Source organism: Phodopus roborovskii, unplaced genomic scaffold (genome assembly GCF_943737965.1).
Source record: "Phodopus roborovskii unplaced genomic scaffold, PHOROB, whole genome shotgun sequence".
NCBI classification, from domain to species: domain Eukaryota; kingdom Metazoa; phylum Chordata; class Mammalia; order Rodentia; family Cricetidae; genus Phodopus; species Phodopus roborovskii.
Window position 1 is genome coordinate 24,506,977 of NW_026126447.1, and position 27,358 is coordinate 24,534,334.

Consider the following 27,358-nt stretch of genomic DNA (forward strand, 5'->3'; position numbering starts at 1 on the left):
TTAGTAGTAATCACAAGTTCAATAACGCTAGTATATAGAAAGTTTTAGTAAATCCTCATCATGCCCATTTAATATGGGAATGGAAAACATACTCCACCTTGCAAAATCTTTCCTTCAATAAGGTATGAAGTATTGAAATTATAGTTATAATCTGTCTTCAAATAAAACTGGAATGAAGGTGGTACAATGCCTAAGAGATCACTGTAAACCTATATCCACAATACATCCTTTTAACTGAGAATCTGTTTCTTCACGATACTAGGAAGGGTTATCAGTGCTTTTAGCACTCAAAAGGTATCTGATTACAAAGATGGGTATGGCAGAGTACATCTGTAACCCTAGTACTCAGAAGCTGGAGGCAAAAGGACTAAGTAGTTGAGGATGGCCTAGCTACACAGTGAGTTCAAGACCAGTATGGGCTATACTGTTAGACCTTGCCTCAAACTTAATTAAAGTGTGTGTGTGTGTGTGTGTGTGTGTGTGTGTGTGTGTGTGTGTGTGTGTGTGTTTCCAATAAAGGGTGCCCCTAATAATGTCAAATTTAAAATTCTAAATTTAAAGAGGGGGGGGGGGAAAGAAAAGAAGTAAAAAATAAAATTAAGTCACTGTATACAGAACTACAAGTCAAATGACATTCACAAATAAAATGCCAGGAAATATTTGTTCAGGTTGACCTTTTCACAGAAGGGTTTCCACAACACAGTGCGGCAGCAGCATGCTCAGGTGAAAGTCAATTAGCCCTAAAGGAGCTCAAATGAAGCTGACAAGCTCTGGAGCACAGCTCCAGCCATAGGGAGTATGTATTCCTTTCAGGAATATGCAAGGAAATATTCCAATAGCATTTTTTAAAAAATTCCAGTAAATTCAGAATTTTGGCAGAGTTTAAGAAAATAAAGGCTAGTGCTATGATAGTCAAATCTTTAAGGCAGTTTAATGAGAAAACACAAAAGCAGACTGATCTTGTACAATGTTAAAAGGAGGAAGTGTAGTTTACATGAGAAATGTCCCTCTCACAGACACATGTATTTTAACACTTGCCACCCGGCGGGTGGAACTGGAGAAGTTATTCACTTTTAGGACATGGAGCTTTGCACACATTGAGAATTTTTAATCATGTCCCACTTCTGCTGCTTCTCTGCTTCCTGCTTACAGGTGAAATGTGGTCGGCTAGCTTTCTAATCCAGCCACCTGTACCAATACTGTCCTTTACCCTCCCTCAGGAACCATGAGCCAAAATAAACTCTTCCTTCTGTATGTTACTTTGGGGCATGGTAGTTTATCTTGCTAAATAGAAAAATAACTAATTCAGTAGATAATTCAGCTTCATATCTGAGGAGAAAACCCAGAAAATGTCACCCCAGAATAGTTCACTCTTATATAGACACTAATTAGGCTGAAGATGGTTAAGAGTCAACGAATGCAAGAAGGGATCTCTTCCCCTCTCCTGTTCTGCCCAAAAGCAAAGCATACATTCTCCCAAGGGACTATGTGCTCCTCCTCATCCTGCACCAGCTAAAGGAAGGACCTCTGTCATTACAGATAGTAGGCATGAGACAAGTCCACACAACATACCTTGCTAAGACAACTCTCCTTTCACTTTGATTCCCCCGATCAATTTCCTAGGCACTGTGCTGAAATTTATCATCCTTCAAAGACCAAACTTTTCCTTTTTTAAAAATACTGTGTTCACTCCCTTCTCTAACTACTACTTTGAATTTCATTTATTTCAGTACTCATTCATTAAATCTAACAGATTAGGTGATTTTCCTCTCTGACAGTGGTACAAAAATATATCCAACTTTTTGTGTGTGTTTCAGAAATTTTGTATTGGCATCAATCAATACTAACACCAAAGACTGTTCTATAAAAATACCTAGTTCAGGGAATGAAGAAGACAGCTCAGCTGTTAACAATGCTTATTGCTCTTAAAGAGGACCAGAGGTTCAGTTTCCAGAATCCACATTGGGGATCCAAAATCCTCTGGCTTGTGGAGGTATCTACATGCACATGGTTGAACATAAAATCACGTAGGTGTATGTATGTATGTATGTATGTATGTATGTATGTATACATACATATATATTAATTAAAAACCAGTATTTCAAAACTACCTAGTCTAGTCTAGGACTAGAGAGTTCAATGAACAAGAGTGCTTATTCTTCAAGATTTGGGTTTGAGTTCAAATTCTCTAGCACCCATGTTAAAAAGCCTGCCATGGTCAAACCACATTAAGTGACAGGCAGATCTCTCTAAGGCTGATGGACAAGCTTTCAGTTTTTAATGAGAGCCAATCTCAAGGTAACAACTGAGAATAATTTGGATGTCCTGCTCTGACCTTCATACATATGCAAGAGCACACACATCCACACATTCACATGCATGCATGCGCGCGCACACATACACACACACACACACACACAAACTATACTCGGCTCCTCAGCTCACCCCACCCCACATTCATAAATGCCCAGTTTGAGTAACAAAACAAAATGAGCCTTTGCGCAAACCTTTGGGACAATATCATATTTTGAGATGACTGATTGTAACCATAACCTTTAGAATGGATTAACGTACATGAAAAATAATAATGTCTAATGATATCCTGATAAAATCCACAAATTTCTCTGGTATATTTTACTGGTTAGAGATGCTTCAAACTTTCATCATAGTTCTATAAATTTGATACTAATGCCATTTTATAAATTTAGTCTCCAAAATCTAAAAGTAAATTATGCTGGCTGATATCCTGGCTTCAGACCCGGGAGCACATACAGCCTTGCCTCTACCCTTATGATTAAACAGCATGGAAGTTCAGAATGGATGCTTTACATTACCGCCCACCCACCTGCCTGGCCACCCTGCTGTTGTCTCAGAATTCTTGATCACTTCAAACTCTATGGGTTCCAAATAAAACTGACATACAGAGCTGTGTTTTCAAATTAACATTCATCAAGACAGCCTGTGTCTGCCATGACTGACTTCATCCCAGCAAACAAACACTATTAAATTTGAAAGTATCTATTAGACTAATAAAATGTCACTTATCTATTTCAATCCTGAGGAGTTAAGATCGTGTTTATTTTAAAAGTAACGGAGAATCCCATTATAAAATTTTTGAAAAATCACTGTCCTGGCTGAATAAACAAGGATGAAAAACAGCTTTACAATCCTCCAGAAGTTAAGAATGAACTGGGATACACTCCCCTAAAGGGGAAGAAACCACCTCTGGTTACCATTCAAAGTGTTAACCTAACCATGGTTGATCAACACCTGCAAAGTCTCTGAGTGCCTGGAGTTTTTGTCTTTTCAACTACTTGGCTTCTTAACTTACACTTCCCAGCACTGTGCTCATCATATGAGCACACACATCATCACTGTTCAAACTCTGAGAGGCAAGAACTTAAGGCTAAACTGCCGGTAAGTGCTTCAATGATTCTGAGAGCTTTTGTAGCTTTAAAGCCTTTAGAAGCACCACAAACCTGCAATCCACAGCACTTGGGAAGCTGAGGCAGGATGGTGGCCAGTCACAGAACAGCCTGGGCTCCATAGCAAAACATTATCTCCACGGAAAGGAAAGAGGAAAGCACAGTGTGACTGTGATGCTCAGGATTTCCTGGACTTGCTACTTGCTCTCTGAATAACTTTTCCTTTTATCTTCTCAGTGACTTTATTAGAAAAACTTCATGTAGAATTGTACAGAGTGATATTTGTCTGCAAATATTTATTTTATCCTATTCTAAAATATTTTGGGCCTTCTGGTTTTATATTTATTATTATTTATTGTCTCAGGGAGGGGGAAGTTCTAGACAGGGCTTCTCTATATAGATCTGGCTGTCCCGGAACTCTGTAGACCAGGCTTGTATTGAACTTAGATATCTGCCTGCCTTGGACTCTCAAAGTGCTGGGATTAAAGGAGTGATTACCGGCTCTGATTTCATGTTTTTATTAGTTTTATTAGTTATTTAAAAGTTAAGTTTCGTACAACGCATTTTCATCATTTTCACCCCAATAAGTGTTCCCAGATCGACACCCTGCCTTATCTATCTACCCAATTTTGAACCCTTTATTTACTTTTTATAAAAACACTTCAAAATCAATATGTTTTGCCCAAAATATTCTTAAATGTATGGTCTTCCACTGGAGTATAATTGACTTAGCAGGGGCTACATTTTTAGAGAAAACTGACCCTTATTTTCTCAGCAGCTAACAATCACAAATCATTCCACAGTTAGGGGTAGGACTGTATGTCCAACTACCTTCTCCACTCTGATTTGGTCTAGCTTGGGCTTGCACTAGTTTTGTGCTCCACTGTGAGTTCATGTGCTTACCTTATATTTCAATAGAAATTATACTATCCTGGGAATCTCCAAGACTGCAGGGACAATGAAGCAAAGGAACATCAAGAATCAATTCCATTTCAACATCTAACTGTGATTGAGGTGAGCCATGTGTTTCCATTACCACTGTTCACCACACTGAAGCCAAAGAGTGCATAGAGAAGAAGACTGAGAACTCAAATTTACCCCATTATGCCACGTAACAGCCCTGGAAAGGGTTTATGGAAGAATAACATGATTCAAGTCTGCTCAGGGATAAGACGTGGAAAATCCCCTAAGATGTTCTCTGTGGCAAATGTCTAATATGAAAGATGGATGAGTTGTTTAATATTTTCACTTACCACTCCAGTATCATAAAAAAAAAAAATGTGATTTTTTTAACACACTATCCAAGCATCTTCATCCTATTAATGGTGGGTTGCCACTAAGCAATTGAACAAGAAATCACAGAAATTGATGTTATAGCCTACACACCATTTATCATACTTTAATACTTATTTCAAGTATCCTTAAAAAAAATCCACAAGCAAAAAAATATTATTTTACTAAAAAAAACATTAAAGATAAAAATCCAATATAGGGGACAGAATTATTTTCTACCTTTTCCAAATTTTCAAAAACTCTTTATTAATTTGATATACTGCTACTCCTCAGTTTGCTAATGAAACTTGCAAACGGCCAGGAATATAGCTCAGGGACAGAACCTTGCCTTAGTGTTTGTGGAGATCTTTGTTCAATCCCCCAGTATGCACTCCTCCCAACACACACACACACACACACACACACACACACACACACACACACACACACAAAGGGCTGAAGGAAAACATGATCCGTTTGAGTTTTCAACAATTGAAGAACCCTCCTGGCAATATGGTGTACAAAGAAGCAACATAATTAGCTAAATACAGGATTATTCAGTATGTATTAGAGGTAATGGACTTCTTTTTAATTGGATGGGAAAATTGGATGGGAATAGATTAACTATCTGCAGTCTTCAATCTGTAGCTTCAGGGAACAGAACAGTGAGGCTCAACCACAGACACTGGCTCCAGGCACAGAAGAGATATTTAAAAAAAAAAAAAAAAGACTCCCTGGGCCTTGATTACAGAGCTGCACAAATTATCAGCTCAACTAGTCCTAAATGACCCACCCATGACCACTGCCCTCAATTGCAATTAACCAGAGATAAAGCCAGGACTAACTTCTCTATGGTCACATGACCAGTTAAGCAGTCAAACTCTAGCCCCATCCTTCACACCACTTTTAAGAAACATTTATTTACTCAAATTCTTAAGCCTGGCCAGGCAGTGGTGGCACACACCTTTAATCCCAGCACTCCAGAAGCAGATGTAGGTGGATCTCTCTGAGTTTAAGGCCAGCCTGGTCTACAGAGTGAGTTTCAGAAAAAGCCAGGGCTAACACAGAGAAACCCTGTCATGAAATAACAAAAACAAAACAACAAAAAAAAAACTTACTTTGATATGTTTGTTTATAAACTTCATAAAGCAATTGATGCTTCACCAAATGTCACAACATGAAGGCCCTACAAGGTCTATTTACACTTAATGTCATGGTTTTAGCATTTTAAAACAATTCTTGTAGGAAACATTAACTCCTGTCCTAAGAGCATGCTCATTAAATATCATTAAATAGGTTTGAGCTTAAGTGAAAATTTACTCAAAAAAAAAAAAATAAATAAAAAGGGATACAAACATTTTTCAAATTAGGCCAAATAAGCCATCCCAATTCCTTTCCTCTTCATCTTTACAATAAAAAGAATTCTCATATACCACATATTTTTTCCTTCTTAAGGAATAGACCATAAAGTTCCATTATTCTCTAATTCTATCAATGCAATTGTTTGGAGACTGAAAATGTATTAGTCAGTCTATTATCATACATAGTATAAGCTTGGAGACTACAGCAACTTAATGGAAGAACACTGTGAGGTTTTCCCCTTCTTTGTAAAACAAAATATTCTCCTTATAGCTCACTGCTGAAATGCTGTTATGCAAGGCTCAGGGGTACTGAAAAAGTAAAGGTTAACCTGAACGTTACTATCATGCACTCGGTTTTCCAAAAGCACTGTCCTCCATCCCAGAATATATTCAAAGTCCAGCTAACTGTTATCTAGGCATAGTGGTTCACATCTGTTGTCTTAGCACTCAGTCAGCTAATATGGGACTGCCAGAACTCAAAACCAGCATGGTCTATACATAGTGAGCTGCAGGTCAACCTGTACTACAGAGTGAGACTCTGTCTTTAAAAAAAACAGCAAGTAAAAAAATAAGATCAAGAGACAGTCCCCCCAAAAGCATTTTGTTTTAAAAAGAAACACTTAATACTGGTTTCATATTGCTTACACAGTAACTGAAAGTCTAGACATGTAAAGCTTCAGCACTGAATGATTTATGATTCAAAGGTATTTTCTCATGCCCTGACCTATGGTTCTTTAGATGTCAAACATCTACATAAAATTGCGTACCTGTTATTTTGTCTCTTACAAGCTTACAGGACTCTATCTCACCAATGCTCCCAAAGAGACTCTTGAGCTCCTCCTGGGTCATGTTCTGAGGAAGGTAGTTGACTATTAGGTTGGTCTTGCTATCCTCCGTGTTCCCGGAGTCAACTGGTGAGGAGCAGTTGTTGTTTACAGTGGTTGGACCATTGGCTGTGTTATTGCAAGTTGGCCCATTAGACAGTTGTGTTTCCATGGCAGCAATTACCTGCTAAAAACAGAGAAAATAAGAAATGTCAGAATTCATATTTCACAAGCTATTAGAGATTCCACCCAAGAGTTAAACACTTGTCACTAAACACAAGTCGTTCTGCTGAGATTACAATAAAGCTTCAACAAAAGGTAAAACACCTACGCTAATTGTATTTCATATAAAGCTATTCAATTTAAGACTATAATTATATTTCCACATACATATTTCATACATGCACATAAGTACAATTTAAAACTTAAACATCTTCTAGAGTCATATCCTGGGTCTAGTCATCATAAACCCTCAACTCACCTGCAGTGTCCACAGAGGAAGCAATTTAATACCAAAGGGCACAAAACTGTGTCCTGACTAAAACTCATTCTAGAAAATAAAAGTGCTTAACATGCTGCCAAAACAAAGGGGAAAAAAAATGGCATACTAACTCTGAAGAGGATTCTTCAATTTGTAAGAGTCAATTACCTAAGACTGATAGGCATCCATTAACAAAATCAAGGAGCAAAGGTACTTTCAAAAATAAAATTTGTCAACATGTACTGTTTTGGTTACATACTGAAATGTTTTTGATTAACATTATTTTGTACCTCTAACATTGGTAAGAAATAAGAAAATAGGTGTTATATGTTCAGGAGTGAAAGGGTAGGTTAACTTGGGAGTAAAACTATGAATATTCTGTCTACATCTGTAGACTATTCAGCCATTCTTGTCAATTGGCAACTGAGGACTACCAACAAGTAACTGATCTATAGAATCAAAACAGAATCCACAAACAATTCAGGATAATATTTTGCCTTGACTCTAATTTTAAGGCCAAAAACGCATATCCAGTTCACCAAAGCAAAAATATAAATACACCAACTTCTCCAAACAGGCCAGCCCAAGGCTGTTGAAAATGCCAAGTGACAAGGTGTCTATAGCCAAACAGCAGATGAATAACAGAATGGGGGGGAAATTTCCTCAAAAGTTCCAACTACTCCAAAAATTATTATACCATTTTAGATGTAGAATCTGATGGTCTTTGAACAAAAGAGTCACAAACCACAGCCCCCAAATTTTCCAAAGCATTTTCTAGTAACTGTCCAACTTTGGATAGCCACGGCCATGGGGGAATCCAAAAGTCAAAGCATCGGTGGGTGAAAAGATTATACTGTCTCATCCAATACACCTCTCAGCTCCCCAAAGAACTGCTCCAACCTGACAACTCTGAATGAGAGCATGCTAGCTTTAGGAGGCTTTAGCATAGAAAAGGCAAAGAATCTGATAAAAGAAAAAAAGCAAAGTAGAAGGGAGAGATGGCTGATTATAAGGAATGGGGAAAACGTCTTTTCAAATTCAAATTGCCTAAGAAAAATAAAAGGCTACTTCTACAAAATCTCTATGTCCAAAAGATGTTTACATAAGAAAGCAGCACCAGGCAAACTGGTCAAGTGACCAGATCCAGAATATTGAGGGACATGAATCAGCACTGTCAGGATAAAAACAGACTCAAGGCAGAGGAGTTAGGAAATAATCAAACAACCTGTAACCTTCCAATTGTATCGTTTCTTTTCCAAAGAAACAAACTTCCCCCCCCTCAAGATTTAAACTACTTTTCTCGTTTAAGTATTCTCAGTGAATACTTAAGAAAATAAAGGGTAATAAATAAACCGTTGGATTTCTGTATTTAAAAAAAATCAAAATATTTCAAGATACTATAATTGACAAGTTATTTGAAAATGAGAAGGGAGGCTTCAAATTTTCTAATAAAAGTTTAACTGTTCCAGTTTGTAGGTTACTCATGAATTAGTCTTTTCACAGCAAAATCCTCAGAGGGTTACCTCTGCTCAGCAACATTAAAAACAAGAGGAAAGTGGCCACAGCCTATTAAAATAAATCACTACTTAAAAGTAAGGGTATGTGCACAAAGTACAAGAACCCCAAATCTGAGATTCGGACTACAGCTCATTGGGATGTCACGTGAAATATAAATGTTCATTGACTGAAATTAGCAGGGTTTAATAAGGACAACAAACACTCTCACTTAATTGCACATTTATTTCCATGTTCAGGTGGCAAGAATGAGCTCCTAAGCCAACATTCAAGTGAACAGCTGCAGTAGGCTGTGTGCACTGAAAATCACAGCATCTCCCAGCTATAGGACCATCTGCTCTGAATAAAATGATACTAATGTGCTATATTTTCCAAATAATGCATATTCCATTGATAGGCTCAACACAACTGTTCACAGAATGCACAATCTTTCAACAGTTACTGGGCAAATAATTTTCAGCCAGATTTACAATTTCAAAATTTTTTTTAGCATCAGGAATTGTAAATAACTTCAAAATGTAGTAACCAAAAAAATACATAGTAAACAGAATGTAAAGAATTACGGTAACTTAGTATTCAGACCATACCAAAACTTTTGTTTTTGTTTTTGTTTTTTAAAAAACTTGTCACTCTTTTGAGTCTGCACTAAATCCTAATGTTGATTAGTTCAGTTACATATATAACAGCACCGTTCTGATCTACATATACCACCACAGTTAAAATTGCAATGTGCTTTTAAATTCTTAATGATGGCCATACCATAGTATGTAAGTATGATTAGTATGCCAAATTAAAGGTTCAAGTGTTTGGTATGGCCTCGGCACTTCTGCAACATGCTAAAAAAAAAGTAGCCTACAGAATTTAAGAAAAATCCCACAGACCCCGGTCCAAGGCTCTGCTGCCCACGAACCGCTTCTAAGCAGAGAAGCCACATCACACAGTCTGACTGCCATGTTAGTTTGGAGTTGCCGTCTGCAATATGGACACAAAAAGTACCATACGTTAGAGTAGAGCAAGGTAATGCAACATGTCAGCTTGCACAGATTTACAGTGATTGTCTTCATATTCCCAGCACGTCCATGCAGTGGGGCTTAATTGAATTTGAGGCAATTCCAATCTAATCTTTCCAAATTTATTTTAACATGTAGTTTTCTTGCATAAATGTATTTGCAATTAAAAGCCTGATTTTAAAACAATATTAACTAGTTATCTTGGCATCTATCTTTAAAAACTACCTTACAATCCATTTCTAAAAAATTTTAAATAAAATAAAAATACTACATGCAGTCCTCTTTTATAGATATGGGAGAAGGGAGGAAATGTGAATGGAATTTTAGTGAGAAAAGCAGTCAAGCGATTCATAAGTGATTGCTTTGCATAAAAGCACACTCTCTCCTAAATATCAAAGGGGCATTAAAAGAAGCTGTATTTGCCCACACTGTTACATTATACTGCAAATGACCCTTAATCCTGGGACTTCAAATTAAAAGGGAATCAAACCCCCCTGTAGTTGTTCTGTCACTACAGTGAAACCAGTCTCTACCAGTTTCACATATACTAAGAGGCAGTAAACCAGCATCTTTCAATTGAAATAATTGGGCAAATAAATAGGATTAGGGGGGAGAATGATTGTATAGGATGTCAGCTTTGTTCCTGAACAAAATCAAGTGAATAATTTTATAATATGCAAATTGTGAACCCAACATGCTTTGAAATTAGTGCTGCCATGAGGCCTCCAATAGCATTAATGGGCTGTTTATGCCTTACTTCAACTTGTCTGAAAACTAAACAGAGCTATGATAGTGGTCCAAAAGTCAAAAGTTTACTTTTTAGCTATACATCCACATGTTTAAAATGACCAATTGGAAGACTCGGGTTCAGAAACAATAATGAACAAAGGAAGGCTGAAAAAAAGATCCCCTTACATTTTAATAATTTCAAATTTTCAACTTCAGAGTTGAAAGCCTGACTATTCATAATCCACATGAAATATAAACATGGAGTGGACTCTGGCATCTAAGAAAGTACTTAAAGACTCCTTGCTGGATGCATGAAAATATTTTTGCTGTTCTTCCTTTCTCCCACTGTAGCCAGAGAATTCAGACTGATCCTGTGTTCTTAATTGTACATGTTCATCTTGGAGTTAACCTGAGATAAAATGCTTTATATCCATGAAATAGTTTCCCAAGAGCCCAACTATAAAGCAGGACGACCACACCCAACAGGTTAAACCAAGACAAAACGTATGTCCAGGATACATTCAGGAGTTAATATCCAAATATCCTCCTTGCCTAAAATCACGGGTAAAACCAGATCTAACAGCCTCATCCCCTATATTCCATAGGAGACAACATTAGTGAGCTGATCTACTGACACCCCTCCTTCAAGGCCCCAGGGATACAAGCAGTCTCTACTGAACCACCTAAGCTGGGAAGGAAAATGCCGACGGAAAATGATTCCACTGCACTTTCACATTCCCAGCACCCAGACAGTCTCTCCACTTGAGGCAGACACACACCTTTATGGAAAGTTATAAATAAGCTGCTCACATGCCCTTACCTTTATGCTGGCCAACAATTCAGTTACTAAAAATGTAAAGCTACTTCCCCTTCACTTAAGGACAGGTGATTCTGCTCCACTCAATCTACCACAGACAACCCGGCTATGCACTATTTATAGAACCCACTGGCTCTGGGGCTCTTCGGAAAGGAAAAAGGCCACATTCCAGTGAAACAGAGCCATTAATTTAAGGCTTGAAAAAAGTAATGCTTTCTATATGTTCACCACTTAGACATCAATTGTGCCAATTCAGACTGCTTTTCATCCTGTTGTTCTTAGCTCAGTAACTTATGAAAAGACAGTTTCACCGATTAGTCTAGAATATTCCATTCTTGCAGAAAATTATAAGAGATAATGGTGAGGAGCAGTAATGAATGGGAGCATGGATCTCACAGGGTTAGGGCGGAAAGTAGCCTTTACCTTTTCATGGTTGGATAGTTTACCTACAACAGGCATTAATGCTTTTCACATTTGATTGATTCCCCCATACCCAGCTTTTTGCCTTTCAATTACATGTACTTAATACTAACATTACTGTGTTCTTCAGAACCCTAAAATCAAAACTCACTTGATTTCCCCTCTCTGGCAACAGTAAGAAGTTGAGAAACTGGCCCACTGGTACAGTATTGGTCTATCATGAGCTAAGTCCCAGAGTTTGGTAACTACCACTGCATTAAGGTTCAATGAATTAAGTAAAACTTATGTGGGCTCATACTTACTCTGAAGAAACTAAGTTATTTACAGCCTCTCCAAATGTCCTTCCTCATCCTAATTCACACTAACTTCTCCAGGAAGCTTTTCCTAAACCATCAACACCTTCTGCCTGTCAAATCCAATACTAAATATTTAATATAGACACTGAGTGCTCTGCATCCTTTATTTTTTTACCAGCCTTGGACATTGGGAGCTTCCTTTCTTCCTCAGACAAGCCCAATGCCTTATTCTCTGGGTTTGCTCGTGAGTCTTCTCTAAAGTCATCTCGCCTCCTTTGAGGGATCCACACAAGGAAAGAACAAGAGCAATTTCTCCAAAACTTAGGGACTGAAAGGGTCAAGCATGCTGTCTTTTCTACGTGCAAATTCAATAGCTTGCTTCTCTATCCCATCTAAAGTATTCCACGATAAACAACAATGAAAGCATACCTTCCATTTTTGGTGCATCCCACCAGCCACACCCACCCACTGAAAACCAAATTCCTGTTGCATGGTTCAGCAAAGGAAACCATTTCCCTTTGAAGTAATCAGTTATGTGACTTTGATCTCAAGAACCAGTGACTCCAACTTGCCAACTATAGAATACAAAAGTCAAAACAAATCCTGAAACACTGCACAGGTAAGTTCCATGCCTTGATCAAGTACAGTTACGGAGACAGAACATGTGAGATTTAGGGATCACTTAGCAAAATGATCAAAAGCCAAGAGTTAAATGCAGAAACAGAAAACAGATTTTGATGCAAAGGAATTCAGAAGCCCATTATTCTTAAGTAACATGTCTAAAATGGTTTTAATTTTATACTGGCTAAGAATGCTAGGCAAATACAAATGATGTCTCTAAAAAGAATCATGGCTAAAGGCAAGGACAAGCATCTCTCTCAGACTAACACATCCAGTTTGTATACAATGACCTTGGACTCCACACTCACTTGGGACTAGAAGCTCAGTAACTCCAAGGTACACAACCACAAGGGCAGAAACAGTGTAGTGTCTTCCCTCTACATAGTAAGACTTCCTCTAAACACCAAGTTCAAGTTGCAAGGTGAAAAGAAAGCTAGGGGGCAGTAGAATCCTGACCAAATATCTTCCTTTAGTGAACTCAGGGTAAGAAACTGAAAAGTAGGCAGGGATGTACATGATGAGAGAAAAATGAACAGCCTAAGGGCAGATCAGATCACCTGTCTGGGGTTACCATGCCTGCAGTGAATGCTTTATCATCCACCACTGAAATCATTACAATGGCATGTCTATGATACATTGCTGGGGTTTTTGAAGTAAAGGAGAATAATCAACCAAGCTTTGAAACCAGAGATAACCCACGAGTTATAAGGATGAACATGTAAGTGTGTTTTCTATTAAGCTCTTGGCTTCATAGAATCCCCTGGATCAGAAAACGTCCATCAACTCTCTACCCAACCTTACACCACTTTATCTCATCTGCTCCCTGAACTCCTCAATCTCAGATCCAGATATTAGGCCTTAAGGTTAACAAAAGACCAACTAGCTGCAGGAATGCCAAAAGAAACTTTGCTTAGTGGCTAATGCTGTCTCTTGACCTTTGCAACTTCTACACACAAACAAGTCTCTCTTGGTGTCAGTCTGTACGTTTGGAGTTCCAGAACTGGCAGGATTAAAGGCTTTGGGGTTTATGGATTAAGATGAGCACAGGGTTCCAAATCCTTCCCTTTGTTCTAAGCTTATTACAGTCAATCATGTTAGTCAATGGGAAAATAAAGATCCAATTAAAAAGATCTTCTCACCAGTCCCATCCTACAGATCATTCAACAAAACATCTTCATGCACCAACTAGGACTTAAGAGAAGCTTTAGGTACTTGAAGAAATGACTGAAAGAAGGAAGTACCAGGGTGCACACACAGTGGGAGATGTGTATAGCAGAGCAAAAAGAAACACGTAAGGAAGTGCTACATTGGATAGAAAATGTGGAGATAATGATGGTAGTCTCAAGTAATAAACAACAGGTCTCATTGAGATGATAGGCTTTGAGCCAAGGCCTCAAAGGAAAGTGGCCCTGGCTACTGCATGGGGAGAATAAAGTCTCTTCAAAATGACCACATCCTACTCTCCCCTCAGTCTGTGATATGTCATGTTACACAGCAAAGTGAAATAAAGGTTGCTAATCAACTGATCTTATACACATTAGATTGTCCTATAATATCCAGGTGAGTGTAGAAGATTAGCAATGGTTCTTATAAGTCAAAGCATGGAAAGTCACACTATCCAGAAGTCACAGCATCAGAAGGACCTCATAGTCAGCCTCTAGCAAGTAGAACAGATGAGGGAACACTTTCTCCTAAAGTCTCCAGGGGGAACTTCATCTTGGCTGTCTCAGATCTACTTTGAATAGACTTCTGACTTACAAAGCTGTCAAACAGGGATGTGCACTACGCTCTGCTACTTGTATGTTAACAGCAATTTGGGAATGTAACAGAAAATAATTGTCATCTCCACTAGAACACCAAGAAAAATAGCGCAACAGGTCAAAGTTGCTGCTGTGTAGAACAGTAAGGAAGGAGCTACTAGAGAGGGGGGGGGGGAGAGGGAGGGAGGGAGAGAGGGAGGGAGGGAAAAGAGGTGATGAGGTCCAGCTACATAGGGCATTGAAAACCATCAGAAAAAAAGAAAGCACTAAAAGGTTTCAAGCCTTTTTTTTTTTTTTAGCATGAGGCTCTTGTGAAGATAACTGAGTGGGAGAACAGAAGGGCTCAGTAAGTCTGGAAGCAGGCAAGGAGCTGCCACAGTCACCCAGGCACATAGGGATGACAGTGACTCTGACCAAGGTACTGTCAGGGGCAAACCATCAGATTCTGGATATGCTTAGGAGAAAGCATATAGTTCAAGGACTACACTTAAATTATATCAACAAACTGCTTAAATCCACCATTAAAAAAAAAAAAAAAAAGAATCCAAACAAAACAAAGCGGGTTTACATTCCAATGGCTTGCATTCAAACAAATCACCAAAACATTTATTATGTGCTAGGAACTAAGAATACAAGATGAATAAACAAAGAAAAGGTTTCTACATAGAGAGCAGGACCTTAAAGAGAAGGAAAAGAATCTTAGAAAACCCAGCATAAAAACCGGGTACTAAATCAAGCTATTCTCTGCAAGTACTATTTACAGTAGATTCTTCACAAAAGAATTCAGTATTCAATTCATTTAACAGCAAATGCAAAAATCAACAAGGTTTTAATTTTAAAGGTTTAACTAGAGCTATGCAGCATGCTTGACCATGCTTGCAACCCCAGCATCATGGCTAAGCACAAGAACCAGGATGAGTTCAAAGGCATCCTGGGCTACTTTGTGAGACCTGATCTTAAAGTATTACCACCCCAAAAAAGTTGATTTGTATTATGAATCCATTTTAATCATTCAAGATTCAAAAACAGGAAAGATCTCAGTTTTCCCCAATAGTTTAGAATGTTTAAATGTCCTTTTCTAAAGTGGAAGCACACTCGTCTTCAACAAGGCCATTTGACTTGCTGTGGGGTAGTGAAATTAAGTCATGGATTAACTGGGTCTTGGTTATAGCATGGAATATACTAAACCATTGACTTCTGGTGATGAATCATTCTTTCATCCCAACTTCAGTGGGCCTAATTAATTTCCAAGCCATTATTTGGCTGTAGAACCTAAAAGGGAACATGAGTATAATGAGAATAAAGTCAATTTCGCCTTCCATTTCTGTAGCAGGGTTGTTTCATATAGGCAGATAGATGTGAACTGCTAAATTAAGACAGTTCACATAGTAATCAGCACAGAAATTGGATTAACTTCACATTCTTCTACAGAAATCAGAGCTATCAGGAATTCCCTTAGGGTAGAACACATTGTGAAAGGCTGATTGGAAATCCTCAAATTAATCCCAGTAGTTGAGTGTTTTCATAAGGTAGGCTAAAAACATGTTTCCTCTGTAAGATAGAGACATTGAAATGCTTTGTCATAATTGAGCTCCAGATCAGGAGGAGTGCTTAATCTTAAAGGGAATAGGAAAGACAAGGAAGACTTCCTTCTGAACAGAAATGTCACTTTTTAACTCACAACTGTTAGAAAGGGCCACAGTTCTCCATCTGGCCACTTGGGGTAACATTTTACTTTTCACTGTCATTTAAAAGGACTTTGAAAAAATGCTGTAGCTCCTGTTTAACCCCAAGCAGCTTAGAACAAAATAAAGTATCTGAAATGTCAGCTAAGTGAACAAGGTATATGTTATTTTCATAGTAATGCTGCAAGGTTACAAATACTTCTGTAGGACTTTAAAGAAATTAAAACTCATAGTATCCTAGGACATATACACCCTTACAATGCATTAAGGGGTCATAGAAAGCAAAGCAATGTCCTCCCCCTCTTCCTTGTCCATGGTGATCTAAACACCCTTTGACTCTGAAAAGTGAACCATCTCACACACTGTTATCTACCTATGTAACATTTTAAATTGTGTCAAGTCCCAAGGGGTATATGCATTCAATTTAGACATAACAACTATGAATGACTTAGCAAGTTAAGTTGGGGCATCTTCAAAAGCAAGATTCATATCAAGAAAGTTATTTATCTCCTTTGGTCTAGCTCTGTTGCTCTCTCCCCTAATGACAAATTTCTTTAAAAACTACAGCACAGCTAGGGGAAAAAAGGCTTAAGCACATCTGTGACTTGTTATGGTACTTAAACTCCCAGTTATTTACTACATTTCAAGAATTTGCATACAATTAACATAGTGTTTTTATTTGTAATTCCAATGGGAGAAGAGTATGAAAGGAGAGCATCCCAAAGACATTTCTAGTTAATCTGCTGCCTAAGGATGTACACAAGAGTTAAAGCTCAAAAGAGACTAATGCTACATACAACAAGAAGATACTTCTTTGCCTCATATTTTCTGATCCCACATCACACCAGTCCAAACATCCCCCTTAACAGCCAAACAAGTCAAGGTCAGTGCCTGGTCAATATCCCCTGCCATCTTATAGAGCAATGATTCTCAACTTTCTTAATGCTGCAACCCTTGCATACAGTTATTCATCTTGTGGTGACCCTCAACTATAAAAATTATTTTCATTACTACTCTATAACTGAATTTTTGGTACTGTTATGAATTATAATGTAAGTATCTGTGTTTTCCGATGGTCTTTTGGGGAGTGAGTCCCACTGGTATCTTAAGAGCAAAGCTTCTCCACTCACTTTATGTGGGCTTTTTACTTTCCATGCCATCTTCACACCAGTAGGTCTCTACTACTAGTTCACAGGATTAAGAGAGAACTTAAAGGTGAAACAAAGGTATAAGTGTAATTATATACAAACATAGTCCCAAAAGTTACTGAAAATGGATCTATCTCCTGGTGACTGTAAGGAGTGAAAAAAGGTAGAGATGCAATTGAAGATTCCTTGAACCTAAGGAAATTTTCCTGAGACTCAACCATGAATACATTTAGCCCTTATATCATCTGTATTCTGGGAAAAGAGAAGTGGGGGGTGGTAAAGGGGCCAACTTTCTTCAAAAGCTCTTGTTATGTACAAATATTAAGCAGATAATATGTCAAAGCACTTTACAAACTAAAGTGCTTAATGAGTTTGAGGCTGCTATCATTATCATTAGACAAAGGAAAAATGCTTCTTGAAAATGCTATCATAGAAAATTTGTCAGTCTTTCGAATTAAGGCGTGGATAACCCCTCTCAAACCTCCCAACATCTAAATGGGCAACAATGCTGGAGAATTTCAGAAGACTCATACGAAATAGGAACACTGTGGACAGAAAGTACTTTTCCTAATCATGACTGTCGTCTCCTGTCCTGGGCCTCTGAAGCAGATGCTATGTTAAACTACATTTAGCACAGTCACAAACGGTGACTAAGAAAGATGGGAATTTTTACTTAAATTGCTGCAATTTTTAACCCCAGATCTCCAAACACTATATTTAAAAATATAGGGTGCCAATAGCCCAAGCATTTCACATCTGAATAACAGCCTTATCTATTTTAATTTACCATACTTTTAAAACTACATGCCGTCCTACCTCCTTAAAAAAAAAAAAAAAAGAGCACTTGGCTTCCATCCTTCCCACCTTGGGTCTTTTCACCCTCAACTGCCAGACTCTTAGAACTTCCACACTCAGAATTCACCACCCACTCTGCTTCTTTCACAAATAAGCTTCAAGGATGAACCAACCGCTTCTGCTTCCACTTGGAAGAAGAGACATAGTAGAGACATTCCACCACCCATGAGTACACTCTAGAACCCAGACCGAAAGTGCATATCATATGGTCCTGGAGAGGTGACCATTCAGTCAGGGAAATGGTCCAGACACACAAGGCTACTCAGTTCCCTTCATCATGTCCCTTCCATCATGACCGTCAACCCGATCTCAATTTAAACTTGATTTTTATAAGACTGCATTAACTGTGGTTTTGAGATGTTTAATTAAAAGAGAAATAAAGCACTCTGAATCCTCCACAGGATTTGCATAATTTTGGTACAAAAAGGTTGTTAAAATAATGGGACTGCCTTTTGTAGAAATCAATGAAATCTTTTGACTAAACAGGAAAAGGTAGAAGAAAAAAAGCTATCATTTATTAACTACTTACTCTATGCCAGATAATTTAAAGATAAAATTTCATTTGCTCTTCATGTGCAGTATGAACTATATAGAGACATATATATTTGACCCTCAATTTACAAATGACGAGGGAGGGAGGCATAATAGAGAAAGAAGCTAGACCTTGTACTTGCTGGGAATGTGTTGTACTTAGTGAGCCATATCCCCAACCCTCTTCTTACTTTTTATTTTGAGAGAAGGTGTATTTTAAGTCACCTTGGCTGCCCTTTAACTCATACTTTAGCATAGGCAGCCCTTGAACTTATGAGCCTCTTGCCTCAGTCTCCCAAAGAACTAAGATTGGAGGTCTGTACCACCAGCTATAAATGAGAATTGCAAATACACAGACACAATTCTAAAAAAAAAATGAGATTTGAAACCAGGGTCAAAAGCTCCTAACTACTGCTGCTTCCACACTTGCCCCATCTGCAATCACCTACCAATCCCCAGCTACACAGAGCGTCCCCAAAATAGTCGTTTTCTTCTCAAGACTTTTGCTGACTCCATGCTGCCTACGAAGCAACATCTCAGCTCCCCAGTGAGGCATCCAACTAGACCTGTTCCCACCTACCTCTGTATCACATGTCCACCATTCCCATAAACTCTTAAAGAATCCCCAGTAGTCCCATCCACTCCCAGTCTGCTTTCCACTGGTACACAACCTCTCTTTTTCATCTGTAGCATCCTCACTACCCTTCTGACTAAAAGGAACATCAGTCTAAGAAGAGGGGGATACACTGCCTCCAGCAAGTACTCTGAGAAACACTGACTACCCATCCAGTGCTTCTAGATGTCCAAACCTATAGCATACAGCTTACATGAATTTGTCTTCTTGTCATAAGCACAGAAAGTCAAACAACGCAGATAAATGGCCATGAGGGCAAATCAAGGCAGCAAGTACACACTCATCTATTTAACCATGTAGGCTTATATTCTTTGCTAAGAGGAAGATTTTCCAAGGAAGCCTCATGTACCTGCATAAGTCAAAGTCATCTTAGGTTGCCTATAAAGGAAAGGCTTCTCTTGGCACATCATGTAGTGCCATGTTTTATTCTTTTGGCTTTTGGAGGGCTCACCACCCAGCTCCCAAATAAATCACACACAGAAGCTTAGTCTTACTTACAAATGCCCGGCCTTAACTTGGCTTGTTTCTTGCCAGCTTTTCTTAAATTATCCCATCTACCTTTTGCCTCTGGGCTTTCATCTTTCTCCATTCCTGTATACCTTTCTTTGTTTCTTACTGTGTGGCTTGCTATGTAGTGAAGTGGCTGACCCCTGGAGTCCTCCTCTTCTCTTGTTCCTTTTCTTCCAGATTTCTCCCCACATTTATGCACTCTGCCTGCCAGCCCCACCTATTGTTCTCCCCTGCCTCCCTATTGGCTATTCAGCTCATTAGACCATCAGGTGTTTTAGACAGGCACCATGACACAGCTTCACAGAGTTAAACAAATGCAGCATAAACAAAAGTAACACACACCTTAAAATAATATTCCCTAACACCATCACATTTTCTTAAGGATACAATCACCATTCACTATCAGCTCAAGCGTCTAGTTGGAAAAAAAAAAAAAAGAAAAATTAACAGCAAACGCCTAGCTTTAAGGTTTCACTATAACAATGCAGGCCTCAGTAACCAGGGGAAAAAGACAAGTGTGTCATATTGTCATCACACCACAGTTCAAAATAAGTAGATCCCAACAAAGATACAGAAATAAAACCAAAATCTCATGGGAGGTTTATACCCCTACTCTTCCCCTAAGGTCTGCTGTATAAGGTACTTAAAATCAGAAAGCAGTTTCCCTGACCCAATTGATATACCAGGCACTGTACCAGATGGGAATCCAGAGGTGCACAAAACATGAACATCCAAACCCCCCACCCTTCCTGAGTAGCCTTGAATCCCAAGGAGTCAAAGGCACACATAGGAACCTTCCAGAACTCACAGCCATTCCAGCTGACCTTTGTGAAATGTTTCACTAAGAAGATAAAAGGGAAACATCACCTGCTGCTATGGAAACTACCTCTAACTTAAACAACAGAGTTTAAACAAGTATGTGAGCAAAAAGAAATGAGGCATTTGCTTCCCGATGTTTAAAGTGCTAGAGAATACAGTACAGTTAGTATTAAACTAGATTTCTGCCTATTATCAAAGTTTGAAATCACAAACAAACACAGGCTCCTGAGTAGTCATTCCCAGCTACAATTTTATCTTATGTAAAGTATAAGTTTCTTTAAAAGAATCTGGTGGAACACTAGACTGACCATGCAAACCACTGGTGTAAATAGTCTTTCATTGCCAACAAGACTTTCAGAAGGACCCACTACACACCAGGTGATACACTAGTTCTAAAGTGGTTATTGCTGTAATCTCTTCCAACCTAGCCTTGAAGGAAAATTCCCACCATCTCCTACAAGGCTTGACAAAAAGGAGCCAAACCGTTCTTCTGAGGAGAACTATTTCTCCAACCTTACCTCAAAATGTTCACTTTCTGTGTAAACACAGTGGAGACACTCCTTTGAAAGACTTGATGCTGACTGACAACCTCTAGTTTAAAAAAAAAATCAATGTCAGAAGAGCATACCATTTTTGTAAATCTATTACCCCACCTACCCAGGCTTGTTAAACCCATCTTTGCCAAGCACATACACAGGGTTCAGTCCAAAACCATGGGGACTGCAGTGTTGGAATTCAGCTGAAAATGATTCCGTTCTCACTAATTGGACCAGAATATAGAGGATATAAAAAGGATTGTGGAGACTGAAGCAAGAGTAGTTAATGATGACAGGTGAAAACTTCAACTACACTGAAGCTCAGAATTTCACCACCACCAGATGAAGAGCAAGTTCCTGGCACTGCTGTGCACAGCTCAGCAGAGTCTCTCCAGCACACATTGTTGTGACAATGACCCACATCTTCATTTGTTGGTAGTTAAAGAAAAGTTGCTCCTACATTAAGAACTGAAATACATCCCAGTGCTAAGAATGGGTTACATCTTGTTGAATCATTGGACAAAGGGGGTCCCATAGGCCTGACCCAAGTAAGGCCCGAGAAGCAATAGAAAGGAGTGGGGCTCACATAGGAGTAAGGGTATCAACAGTCTTAATATACTATGAAGTAATGCATCATACATTCAAATAACTAGAAGTTTAGCTGACCAATTAGTGAAAATAAAAATAAAAATAGCCTCTTAATAATTCATGCACTGAAAACTGCAAGGGCTGCAAAGAGAATATTAAAAAAAGAAAAAGAAAAACACAGGTAACTACCTAAGATCATAAACATGTATCCTGAAAAAAAAAAAAAAACAAACCCTAGAGCATAGATGGAAAGAGAGATGCAAACAGACCCATGATGTTCTCCAAGAGGCACAAGAAGCAGGGGAGGAGATTAGCATTCGAATTTGTTGCTTAATCTTTTTATTAGTCATTTACAACATTTAAAATTTTACCAATTTACATGCAGAATAGATGCTCTCTTTTTTTAAACATATATTATTTGTTTATTGGTTGTGTTTTGTGTGAGCGAAACAGCTACACTGAAGTTGGTTCTCTCCTTCCACCATGTGAGTCCCTGGATTCAAACAAGTTAGGTCTTCAGGCTTGCCCACAAATAGCCTTTACCTGCTGAGCCATCTCACTGGCCCCTCATCTTATTTTCTTCAAACGCACAGACACTTAAAAAAAAAAAAATTACATTATATGGATGTCTGTGCACATGCTCCATCAGAGCACAACCCTCGGGAATAGCTACAAGTACCTTTACTCACTGAACTTTCTCACTGGCCTGGAGCCAGTTTCTCTCACCTCTTTTCCTTTTCTAACAAGAAGGAAGAGAGAAACTGGGACTGCGGGAGTATAGTAGTTTGAATAAAAATGGCTCCCACCTTGGGCTCATATATGTCAATGCTTGGCCATCATGGAGTGTCAGGTTCTTAAGAGGCACAAGGAGGTGCTACCTTTTTGGAGGAAATGTGTCACTGCTTTTGGATCCAGACGAAGAACTCTCAGCTACCTTTCCAACACCCATCATGTCTGCCTATGTGCTGCCATGTTCCCCACCATCATGGTAATAGACTAAACCTCTAAAAGTGTAAGCAGGCCCCAGTTAAATGCTTTCTTTTTAAAGGGTTGCTGTGGTCATAGTATCCCTTCACAGCAATAAAACACTGACTAAGACAGGAAGGGTCCGTAACAGAACCCACATTCCCACAGAGCTATTATACATCATTACCCTTTATGAGATGTTCTTTCCAATTTTCCCAAGACTGCATGTCACCCTGGTTCCTGCTAAGGCTGGGTCCCCAGTAGAATAATGCCATAGCTAGAGGCAAGCCATCCTAAAGTGTTTATAGCTTTTCTACTATGCATGATGGACAGAGCCAGAAGACTTGAGAATTGAAAGGGTACCCCTAGCATAAAAGGCCTGGGAAGGCACTGTATACAGAGCACAGGGACATACCGACAGTGAGCATAGGAGACAGTAAATTAACGCAAATACTTCAGATATATCCTGATCACCTAAACTGAGGATTTTCAATTTTAAATCTAATAATCTTCAAGATATCCCATAGTATAAGCAGAATAAAAGCATCAATTCTATATTACTAATATCCTAATATGACATGTTAAATGCACTTGTAAATAAGACCCACTTTGGCATACTAATATGTCCCTGCATTCTAAGAGAAAGCCATCTTGCCCATACAAATTCGGAATGTCTTTTCCCTTCTGTGGAGTTGTGGTTTGAATGAGAATGGCCCTCACAGCTCATGTAGTTGAATGTTTGTTCCACAGTACTGAACTGTTTAGATAGGATTATGACACGCCTGTTGGGAGAGGTATGTCACTAAGGATGGACTTTGATGTTTCAAAAGCCCACATGGTTCTCTGTCTGTCCGTGTGTGTGTGTGTGTGTGTGTGTGTGAGAGAGAGAGAGAGAGAGAGAGAGAGAGAGAGAGAGAGAGAGAGAGGTTTATGGATAAGATCTAAGTGTTCAGCTACTACCTAGCACCATGCCTGCCAGTTTGCTGCCAGGCTACCCATCATGATGGTCATAGACTCACCTTCTGAAACTGTAAGCAAGCCCCCCCCGCCCCGATTAAATGCTCTTTTATAAGTTGTCCTGGTCATGATGAACTTCACAGCAAAAGAAAAGTAACTAAGATGAGACCTAACAGGAAAGTTACTTCAGAACTAACAAAGTATTTTGATACTAGATAAGGAGGGGTACATGAAATACTTTATCACAAGTGTGGAAGAAAGGAGGAGGAGAAAACCCAACCCCCAATCTCAGCCCCTCCCCAACCAACTGATAATCATCTCACATATACTAGAAACCCTGGAATTAACATTTTAAAAACTTACAACAGGGCATGTGACTCATGCCTATAACCACAGTAACTAAGGAAATTTGAGGCAGAAGGAGGTGTGGGCTTTCCAGCCAACCTGTGCTACACAGTATGATCCTGTCTCAAGTTCAAAGTTGCTCATGACATACTATAAATTATATTTCAAGATGCAGAAGAAAGGTACCTAAGACTAAAGCAGAAGTGAAAAGAAATTTAATTCATACTTTTTGTTTGCGCTTGCTGCCTTTAGTTTATTCAAATAGATTCCCATGGATACCTGCTTCAAACAGGAAAGTGGACAAGCCTCAGAATCAAGGTGGTTCTGAGGCAAAGCCTTTGCCTTAAACAGTTTGCTGTACAATGGGATAAATGGACAGTATTGGAAGTAGATGCATTTTTCTGTTCCCCAAAGTCTGATATTATCTCCTACACGTTTTCAAAGCACCGTAACAAGGCTTTCTCTAGATTCACTGAAAATATAAGTCATGAGATAGTAACCGTTGTAATTTACCATTTTCTAGAAGTAGAATTTTCTAGAAATAAGGATTTGAACAAAGAGAAGACACTATCATGCAATAAGCAATGACAGTCCTTAAGAATCTCTTAAACTTGTACAGCATTGAAAGTTTCTGTAATTCTAGGCAGAAACAAGAGGAAAGTATACTTTTCACCACCACTCATTAACTAAAAAGCCACAGCTAAAAATAAAAGCTGGAGAAACTCCAAAATTGAAGATTTATGGGGATGTTAAAGTATTCTCTATCAACTTCAAATCTTTAAAGTTGCAGGATATTACTTTAAAGCTATTGACTCCCCTCCACCCCAGAATACATAGTAATTTTCCTGGGATGGGGGGGAGAGCTTGTGTTTTTAAATCTATATGAGGAACAGCATGGCTCCCAGTGTGGAAAGCAAGGTTCCACCCTTACAAAACCACACACACAATGGATACATACTTTCTCTTCTTCCTAGGCCAATTATAAACTGAGAAAGGACCAACATTGGCATTGAATATTGATATGCTTCAATCATTTTACTAACCTGGCATATGAGAGTCCAACACAGAGCTGTAGAATACAGTAGAGAATGCACTAAAAAGAACCTGCTGTGTTCAATGTTCACTTAACTACAGGCACACGTGCATGGTTGTCTCTTGGCACAGAATTGTCATTAACACTCAAGATAAATTTTTAATCTAGTAAAAATGGGTCTGGCTTTCCACAGAGGAATGCCTCCAACTGGATAAAGTTTATCCATATTATGTACTTATAGGTGTCAGTACAATCACTTTCTCTTGCTATTTTTGGTCAACTTAGTGTGTCCTTTTGTGTTAAATTCTACACTATGTATGTGTATATCACAGAGGGACAACTTTTGATTCACATTCATTGCTGTGTTGTCCATGTAAAGGTTCTTATTACTTTCTTCATTAAGCATCAAGGTTACAGAAATAAACACACTATATCAATCTAAAACCAAAATAATCACATGTAATACAAGAGAGTTTCCAAATATAGCCAGTCTTTGCAACATTTAAAACCCAAGATGCTGAAGCTAGAGAGATGGCTCAATAATTAAGAGCACTTACTGCTCTTGTAGCTCCTAGCATCCACCTCAGGCTGCTAACTGGCCTCTTTAAGCACCTGTACTCACCTGCACATACCCACACATCCACATAACTGAAAATTTAAATATAAATATTAAAAAGTAAGGTTGTAGTTACATCCATTTATATTAAAACAAAAGCTTCAAGACTGCAAGGTATGGTTCAATGGTAGAGACTGTGTACGTAACATATGCAAGGCTCTCATTTCCATCACTGGTACCAAAATTAAATAATAAAATATATTGAAAGCATCCTTAATTTCTTCATCAGAGTTAAAAATTTCAGGCTAGACAGTGAGAAGGCTCAGAGTGTACTTGCTACAGAGTCTGACAGCCTGAGTTCAAACCCTGTCACCTGAGGTCCAAGCACAACTATAGCCAGTTCCAAATCTATTTCTTAGTGCTTCAGAGACCTCTGATGAAATTTAACCTTGGTAATTTCTCCAATCTATAAAGTAGAATTGCTTCATTCTTTCTTTAAAAAAAAAAAAAAAAAAAAAAAAGCCATGTTTTTAAAAGAAGTTAAGCAATGAGCAAAAAAGAACAACTCAAAAAACCTGTCAGGCTAGGTGTGGTAGTATGACTATAAGCCTAGCCTTCTGGAGGCATAGTAGGAAAATGAAAATGTGAGCGTCAATCTAAACTGCAGAGCAAACCTGGGCTACAAACACTGTTAGTCCTAAGGGGGAAAAAAGAAAGAAAAATAAAAATCCAGTTACTACACAAAATAAGGTATCGTTATGGTGTGTATGCATGTGACACCTACACCCAAGTACATAAACTGAACCTACAGACTAGGATGCATTTCCTTCACTTACCCAAAAGAACACTTTCACTTACTAGCAAGGAGACCATTTATAATCTGTCAAATGCCATTTTTTGAGTACAAAATATTTAAGCCACTACAGCACACATCATCAATTACTTGTGGTTAAAGAAAAAAAGAAAAGAAAAATCCTGTAACACAAAATATTCACACAGATAGCCAAATCAAAACACCTGATTACTAAACACAGCTAACAGAGAGGTGGATGACGTCTTAAGAAGCACACCCTATAGACACTATGTAAAAATTCAAAACCATAGTGGGCAGTTTTTACTCAATTTAGCATAGTACTTAATGGGAGGAGGAGATCCTCAGAAGGGTCAGCAAATTGTCAGTAAGCTGTGATTAATACTACATGCCTGCAACTCTTAAAATCACTCAGGAGATTAGGACATTTTAGAGAGCTAAACCATGAATTAAGATTAATTCTGGAGATAAGCTAGCTTGAACCATCCCACACTGAGAAAATCAATTTGTACATTTTGATGAGGCAATTCTGTCTGTATTTACTGATGAAAAGGAAGCTATCTGAAAGGCTGTCTAACCACCAAGGGTTGGTAAACAAACCTGGGCACAATGAGAATGCACACTGAAGATGGAGATGCCAAAGTGTGGGTAGTGATGGCAACAGGGAGGTTGGGCGAGGTAGCTAGGGAGAAAAGCAGAAGGAAAGCTATTTGTCCTGGTGCTTTAAAACATCAGGTTCTTTTCTCTCTTTCCACCTCAACTACTCATTGAACTCTCTCATGCCCTCTCTTATTTGAGAGCTCAACTGAGTTCCCAGATAGCCCAAAATACCAAATCAGCCAAAGAAGGAAAG

General features: G+C 38.6%; 1 protein-coding gene across 10 annotated transcripts in view; it reads right to left on the bottom strand.

Moving 5' to 3' along the window:
* The window catches only part of Elavl2 (ELAV like RNA binding protein 2), a 129,809-nt gene that overhangs the window by 59,247 nt on the left and 43,204 nt on the right, over positions 1-27,358 (bottom strand). For 6 of the 10 annotated variants that reach the window (XM_051188171.1, XM_051188169.1, XM_051188168.1 and 3 more), the window contains exons 2-3: positions 9,760-9,850; positions 6,826-7,069 (exon numbers count right to left, since the gene is read on the bottom strand). In XM_051188171.1, coding sequence (XP_051044128.1) covers positions 6,826-7,069; positions 9,760-9,831 — 316 coding nt within the window. In that variant the 5' untranslated portion in view covers positions 9,832-9,850. Of the gene's footprint in view, positions 1-6,825; positions 7,070-9,734; positions 9,851-27,358 lie in introns of all 10 variants that reach the window. The other 4 variants (XM_051188167.1, XM_051188166.1, XM_051188173.1 and 1 more) reach the window with 2 other exon arrangements.